The 8250-nt window shown below is 42.7% G+C and overlaps 1 protein-coding gene across 1 annotated transcript; it reads left to right on the top strand.

The window, feature by feature from the left end:
- Positions 1 to 5366: 5366 nt before the first annotated feature.
- On the top strand, positions 5367 to 7901 carry pou4f3 (POU class 4 homeobox 3). Its single transcript, XM_085419662.1, has 2 exons — positions 5367 to 5560; positions 5912 to 7901. The coding sequence occupies exons 1-2, from the start codon at positions 5438 to 5440 to the stop codon at positions 6842 to 6844; spliced, it is 1056 nt and encodes a 351-aa protein (XP_085275788.1). The 5' UTR covers positions 5367 to 5437; the 3' UTR covers positions 6845 to 7901.
- Positions 7902 to 8250: the final 349 nt, after the last annotated feature.

Below are 8250 nucleotides of genomic sequence, written 5' to 3'. Positions count from 1 at the left end.
AGGTTGTGTCAGGTAGAAAATGTTGAGCAGGAGAGCTTAGTATCTCTGCTTTAGTCGCAAGAATTTTGTATTTTCAGTTTTCAACCAGTTCATATTGTTATTTGACTAAACTTGTCATTTAAGTAGGTTTTTGTTTGTTTGTCTGTTTATGAAATATAAGAGCTGCTCCGAGCTGTGGAAAACACTCTGAAAGACACTGAGTCATGCCCGTAACAACATTGATTTAGCTTAAGTGCAGCTTTGCCTCTATCTGAATATTGTCAAACTGTGCTCCGAAGCCACTCTGTGAGTAAAACCACAGTGTGTGAGTTCATGATAAATATTTTTATTTTCTGCTTTGCCTTTTTTTTTTTTCCCCCCCCCCCATATACTGTATTTTAGAATCCTCAAGGTGGGAGGAATCAAAAACCATTAAAACTCACATACAAATGTATTTGGTTAAAGAATTTGTCCTGTCCCTTCCACCAGATGCATTTACATGCAGCTTAATGACGCTTTGTTTGATTTATGCTTTTTGTAACTCAGCTAAACTGATCATATCCAGTTTGAATGAAGCACCATAGGAGAAGAAAGACTTTAACTTATTACTGTGCAGACTATATATATATATATATATATATATATATATATATATATATATATATATATATATATATATATATATATATATATATATATACACATACACACATAAATAAAACATTATATGCACATTTTGGCCTGCGTGGTCACGCTGGCACCACATCTAAAAGGGTGCAGATCTTCCTCCCACCTACAATGTTGGTAGTGCTCTTGTGTGGATTGCATATCTGACTGTTGACTGATACTCAGACGCCTCCTGCCAGCGACCTCATTGTCCCAAAGCTGATGTTTTTACTTCCAGCATTAGCGTCAGAATGATGTGTGTGTGAGAGGAGAGGCTGTTGCTTTTCCCTTTGTACTTCATTATGATTTTCTCATGTGATGTTTTTGTTTTGTTTTTTAAATTTAATGAGGTCACTGGCAGGTTGAAGGGATAAACCTATACTGGCGAGGTTCTTGCTTTGTGTGAGTGAGGATTCAGAGAAGGTCTCCCACTTTTTGTACTATCACACAATGGTGTAAAAACTGTAAAGTGTTTATTGGATAATAGTTTTGGATTTGTTACTGTTTATATTTGCAGGATGTGGATGTATTTTCTTCATGTATTTTGTTTGTAAAAATGGATTTCTAATTTACTAGCATGTTTGCTTTTGCCAATAAAGATGGAGGAATTGGGTGCTTATAAGGCCATAAAAAAAAAAAAAACATACATAAATATAAATTGGATCTGGGAGGGAAAAGAAAAGGTAAAGAAAATGAAAACATGTCAGCATTGGCAAGGGGGGGATTTCCAGGCAAAAGCATTCCAGAAAATATGAACCTATTCTCTTGTGTGGTCTCATTCTTCTTGCATGTGCTCGGTAATTAAATAATTCACACTGCAGTATTAGTACTTATAATTAGGCTATAGCATTAAAGATTATACCTGTGCTTAAAACACATCAAATGTTATGACTAAACAGTGGAATTACTGAAAGCCATTAGATTTTTTCCTTATACTTTAAGTACTTTGATGCATGAGTGCATTAACCTTTTTTTAAATGGTGTGTTTATCAAACCTTCTGACAATTTTGTTTTGCTACATCTGGCATTTTTTGCAATTTATGCTTAAAGTTCGGGGTGAAGGCACTGATGACGTACAAGTGTCAGAAAAGCATATCACAAATGACACTTAAACCCCTTATAACACCGAATTTACTTATGGTAGAACCTACTTTGAAATTCCACTCTACGTGTGTATTCACATTTATCCAAGTGTTATTGGGTCAAAATTTTAGCTCTTTTTATTGGGGGTGGGAGAGCTCGAGCCTATCCCGGCTATCATAGGGTGAGAGGCAGGCTGCAACCTGGACAGGTCATCAGCCTGACACAGGGCTAACAGAAACATGGACAATAATTCACACCGATGAGCTATTTAGAATCATCAGTTAACCTATCTCCACTGCATGTCTTTGGACTGTGGGAGGAAGCCAGAAGAGAACCCAAACAAACAGGGAGGCCCCAGGCAGATTGTGGGGTCGAACTCCCGACCTTCTTCCTGTAATGCAACAGTGCGTGCCACCATGCTAGTCTGGGAAGTGTTATGGGGTTATTTCCAAGTATTTTGAAGTCCATCATGCCATCAACATGATTATTCACAAGTGGAAAATATTCAAGATAGCTGCTAATCTCAGGAGTGGAGGTCCCAGCAAGTTTATCCCAAGGTCAGACTGAAATACACAGAGAAGCTGCAAAAAACACGAGCTACATCTCCGACTCTACTGGCCTCAGTCAGCATGTTAAATAATAAAGTTCATGACAGTACAATTAAGAATAAGACTGAACAAGTGTGGCTTGTTTGGAAGGGTTGTCAGGGGAAAGCCTCTTCTCTCTGAAAAGAAGATGGCAGCATGGCTTAGGTTTGCAAGAAATTGGATCTGAACAAACCACAAGATTTCTGGGGGGAAAAAGTCCTCTGACCAGGGGAAACAAAAGTGGAGTGTGTGCCCATAATGCAAAAAATTAAGCACAACATATTAACAGCATACCAACTGTCTGTGCACTTTGCAGTCACTTCTCTGTATCCCAAAGTATTCTAGAGTAAAATGTGAAGCCATCTGCCCAACAGATAAAGCTTTGCACAACAGCTGAGGAAAAAAAGAAGTGAGATTCTGCAACGGCCCAGTCAAAGTCCAGATGTCAGCTCAACTGTACAGTCATGCATAAACAAACGACAACCCTCAATGAACTGAAGCAGCACTGTAAAATCGAGCGGGCCAAAAAATTCCTCCAAAATAACATGAAAAACTGAAATCATACGGAAAACGATTACTTCAAGTTATTAATTGCAAAAGTAGTTTGATTCTAACAGATAATTAACTGTGCGACCTCAGAGTAAAGTGATTCATTTAAGGAACAGTCAAGTTTGAGAAGCATCCTAAAGAACATTAATTAAAGTAAGATGGGTCAGCGCCCCAGCGTCGCTATGTGATAATGATAATGTGAATAAGTAAATGGGATTTTTTTTCATAAATTTCCAGAACACATGAAAACAACTTTTGCATTTTTATTTTTGTAATATTACACAATGAAGGATAATATTAAAAAGAAAATTTGTAAAGGAGATCGAGTTACATAAAAGTAGGGTCAAAGCTGATTTATGGCTTAATAATTAGCCAATAAGACAAGCCGTTATGGTCATGGGCGTCCACTTTGATACGTTCCCAAGCAAATCCCAACGCATCTGAGTGAAGACACCACAGAGCAGCTGCGACATATTAAAATATCACTGAATAATGCATGACCATTTCTTACTTTAGGAAGTCAAGTGAAAACACTCAGAATCTGTTTAGCTTAATGCAAGAACTTCCAGCTCGTCCCAGGGGAAAGGACTTGAAGGGCTTGACAGTTCAACATTCCAGATTTCATTCTGACCTGGTTACTGGGAGGTGAAGGAACAAGCACTGGGAGAATTGACTGTGCTTGTGTATTTAATTATATCATCAAAAGTAAGCTGCTGATTGGTAGCGCGCTTATTTATTTATTGTTTCTTTCCTGAAATTATTCATCACGGTGTGTAATGAAGGCTGTGACAGTATTTAGATCGTCTGGTGGAACTGAGCTCCAGATGTAGCCTGGCCAGATGGATGGGCGGTGCTGATGGCGTGGTGTGGGGACACGTTGGAGAGGTGGTGCTGCAAATATGACAAAGCTCTTTATAAAACACGCCAGGGCATCTTCAAACTATGAAGAGTGCAAAGATGACATAGTACAATGACCACTAAATTATGAATAACCCCAGCAGTGTAACAGCAAGCAGGGGTTTCATGCTTTCTACAGACTAATGCGGAGATTCAGGTTCTTGTATCTGATTTTTATTCTCACGCTGATGAAAAATGATATCTTCTGGTGAGATCTCACGTGTTCACAACTCAGTTTAAATAACACGTTGGGTAACTAAAAGTATCGCACGAGCGATCAGACTCAAAAAAGCCAATCAGGGGTCAATCTCTTTAATGCATTTAAAAGGAAGAAACTTTGAGGGCGTTTCCTTCTGCTGAAAGTGAAAAGTTTCTCAAAGTCTGAGAGGCGTGCTTTGTGACATCACGCTTCAGCCAGAGGCTATGTGGAAAGCCTGTATTCACATACAGTGCGGATAGTCTGTCAATGATGCAGAAGATTATAGTTAAATTTTCGAAACTAAAAAATATTTAGTTTAATATTTTAGAATATACAACAAATTATCGTTCAAAGGACGTATATCTGCGTTTGAATTACGCCAGGAGAAGATCATTAAAGGTATTTCTATGAGTCTGTGTTGAGTTATTTGAACGCAACACTCGCAAATATGAGTTAAGGCCACATGCTCTTCGCAACCAAGTCTGAAAGTCAAAGTTTGCCCGGGTCGAGAAGTCCTTGGCTGTTTTAATCTGTGTAATGTATAAGAACCTGCCAGTGTGGTAATGGATGCCTGCCACGGTGGTGCTAAATTATTCACAGTCTGGGGAACCAGAGAGGCAGCAGGATCGGATAGACTAGGCTGTGTCATCGGGAGCCTCTGCCAACCTGGCTCCTCTTTCGGACCGTCCAGGCCGGCTTCGTGAGTTTTATCCAGGCAGCCACATGAGAAGACCGTGAAACAGCCCGAGGACTGGCGTTCACAGTGGATGGGACAAAGCCAAGGCCGTTGGGTCGACCGGTCAACCAGCAGGCCTTAGATACAGTTTGGAGCACGCAGGACCAAATCCATCCATAAAGTCATCCAAACATATCCATCCACGGTTTAATACACACTCAGTACTACTACTCAAAATGCTGCGCTGTCCTCGGTGCTGAAATGATTGAAACGGTCTTTGTGCTGCATAATAATTGCTACATTGCAGCCTGCTGTAAGCCTTTCACTCTGCTTGTCACCTATGACCTCATCGTTGGCAATGGTGGGGAGCTCGGAGGTATCCTGCATGAACTTAACACTGGATTTATAGAAATAACATAGGCTGTAAATGTCGGTGTGATAATACACATCTATATCTCAGGGGAAAGGAAATTACACGACTCCAAATATCAAGGATGCCGTCGATAAATAGCCTTTTAATTAAAGAATTGTGGGGCTTTTTGGTTTTGCTTATTCTTAGACGCTTGCGCACAGAGTCCACGATTCTGCAACCTGTAAGTTGAGCAGAAGAGAGGGTGGGTGGGAGGAGGGAGACTGAAAGAGGAGGAGGGGAGAGGGAGGAAGCGGGAGAGGGGAATGCCGGGAGGCGCTGCTGATGTTAACTGTTCAGTCTGGTGAAGGAGAGCAAAGGAGCCGTGTAGCTGTCCGTGCCCCAACTTTTATGTCAGGGGCCACACTGCTAGCGAGGTGCTTGCAGGGAGGATGATGATGACCATGAACGGCAAGCAGCACTTCTCCATGCACCCGGCTCTGCACGAGCCCAAGTATCCCGGCCTGCACTCAGGCTCGGAGGGCATGCGCAGAGTCTGTCTGCCCGCCCCACAGGTACGTTCAGGTCAGGGGAGAATGACTGGAGTATACTGGGTGAGAGAAAGGGGAAAATATCACACTGGAAATGTCTGTAAAGTTGATTTGACAGGACTTTGTTCTATCCGCTATCTCTCCCTCTCTCTTCTGTCTGTACCCCCCTCCCCCTCCCAACCCCATCCTCCCCATCTCATCCACATGTCTATTCAAGCAATGCTCTTGCTTTCATATTAATTTTTATGACCTGCGCTTTGAGGAGGGTTCTCTTCTCTCCTCGGCGCTGCTTGCCTTTGGAAAATGTTTTTTAGATCCTGAGAGCTGCCTGACAGAATTCCCCACTGACTCCAGTATGCGCACTCTTGCTTGCAGCTGCAGGGCAATATATTCGGAGGCTTTGATGAGAGCCTGCTGGCACGGGCAGAGGCTCTGGCGGCTGCTGACAGCATTGTCTCTCACGGCAAAAGTCACCCGTTCAAACCAGACGTGACTTACCATACCATGAACAGTGTCCCCTGCACCTCAGCTTCATCTTCTTCCTCTACTACCGTGCCCATCTCCCACGTTCCTTCCACCATCGCCTCTCATCACCACCACCACCTCGGACAGACCCTGGAGGCCGGAGACCTCCTGGACCACCTCTCCACCAGCCTGGCTGTGACCGGGATGGGTGCCCCAGAGCCTCCAGGGATGACCACGCCGGCGCACCACCACCAGCACCCTCATCACCACCTGCAGACTATGGGGCAGCTGCACCAGGCGATGGCCACTATGGCCCACCCTCACTCCCTGTCCGTTCACGGCGGTATGGCTTGTGTCAACGACGTAGAGTCGGATCCCAGGGAGCTGGAAGCCTTCGCCGAGCGGTTCAAACAGAGGAGGATCAAACTCGGGGTGACCCAGGCGGACGTCGGGTCAGCTCTGGCCAACCTCAAGATCCCAGGAGTGGGGTCTTTGAGCCAGAGCACCATCTGCAGGTTCGAGTCCCTCACCTTGTCCCACAACAACATGATCGCGCTCAAGCCGGTTCTCCAGGCCTGGCTGGAGGAAGCCGAGGCTGCCTACCGGGAGAAAAGCAGCAAGCCGGACCTTTTCAACGGGAACGAGAGGAAAAGAAAGCGCACATCCATCGCCGCGCCGGAGAAGCGCTCTTTGGAAGCGTACTTTGCCATTCAGCCCCGACCCTCCTCGGAAAAAATTGCGGCGATCGCCGAAAAACTGGACCTGAAAAAGAACGTGGTTCGAGTGTGGTTTTGCAACCAGCGGCAAAAACAGAAACGAATGAAATACTCTGCGGTGCACTGAGTTACACAGATCATGAATAAAATAGCCTACTACATTTTTGATCGAGTGATTAATAATAGCCTAAGTAACCTAACTAACAGGGATTTTGCAACGTGTCTCATTTTGGATTGCTCCCAGAAAGACTTTTACTTCATCCCCATTTCGTGTCACGCACTCTTCATTGTTGCACTTTTTCGATTTTGTTATTAATACGGGACTGATAAATGTGTTATAGATCTGTAAGGAGGATGACTTTGATGTTGTTTGTCTTGTATCTTGCACACTCTAAATGTGGATTTTTAGGAAATTCACCCTGACAATTTGTCACATTCAGGGATTATTAACTCACTTTTTATAAACCATTACTTGGAGTTCATGGAGGCTGAATTTATGGGCTGTTTAAATGTTAAACTGATGTTATCTGAAGAGACAGACAGAGTCTTCAGGAATTCGAGAAGAAAAGAAAAAATACGATTTTGTAAGATAATTGGTTGAGACCTGAGTTTGTCCTCCACATCACTGGCTCATATACACTGAACTATATGTCGTTTTCACCGCTTTCTTTTTCACCTCTTTTCTTTTTGAAAACTTCAGTGGAATGTGTCCTCAGTGTGTTCACCTTTTTAAATCACTATTTTTTCTCGGTATTTTTCTTTTTTGCGAACTAATCAGCTCTCTTCGTGAACTGTGTGAAGGTAATTTACGCACAAGCAACAGTGACTCTTTCACAAGGTATATGACACTGTGAGTCTGGCTATCTTTAATTATTTAGAAATGAAAATGACACCGTCTTATATATATATGAGGCACAGACGTGTGGCTTTGGCTGCTGCTATATTTTAATATTTTGATGTGAACGTGTTTTGGACCATTACAGGTGAGCTGTATATTTATCATATTGGTGAGATATATCCAGTATACAGGCCTCCATCACCTGATCTAACTATTTATTTTTTCTCACTCTTGATTTCATTTGGAAAAAACATGTGTGAATTTTAAACTTAATAAATTATCAGTTATTTTTTAAAATCCCACTGGGGCGACTTTATTTCTGTGACTTATGAAGCTGCATTCATTTACTCTTGAAGTTACAGCGCGAGAGCCGTTACCGTGACGAACAAATCGCAGGCCGAACCAATGGGCCATAACTTCATTGTAAACAGTTTGTTTTTATGGGACCTCGCCAGACTGTTTTATTTATAAATCCCCAGACCTCTGCTGGAATTAAATATGTATCGTTGTATATGATAGCCGACAAGGACCAAAGAAAGAGACGGGCCTCCGTTTCTACAGCGATGTTCACACCGCAGAGCGCTGACTGTGTGCGCCCTCTACACGCTACTTATGGCCCCTTTCTCTAATTAGCACGGTTTTAATTATGGATGCCCTCATGTCACCGTGCATGGGCTTTGAAATTATTAAGTAAT

The sequence above is a fragment of the Rhamphochromis longiceps genome, linkage group LG10 (genome assembly GCF_057381845.1).
Source record: "Rhamphochromis longiceps isolate RC_006_pf linkage group LG10, R_longiceps_female_GT1.1, whole genome shotgun sequence".
NCBI lineage: Eukaryota > Metazoa > Chordata > Actinopteri > Cichliformes > Cichlidae > Rhamphochromis > Rhamphochromis longiceps.
The sequence above is the reverse complement of the archived record's forward strand: the minus strand, read 5'-3'. Positions and strand labels throughout refer to the sequence as shown.

Bases quoted from the DNA above. Each gene is read 5' to 3' on its own strand.
- pou4f3 (XM_085419662.1), top strand. From the start codon at position 5,438: ATGATGATGACCATGAACGGCAAGCAGCACTTCTCCATGCACCCGGCT. The intron at 5,561-5,911 runs GTACGTTCAGGT...TCTTGCTTGCAG, and splicing joins TCTGTCTGCCCGCCCCACAG to CTGCAGGGCAATATATTCGG.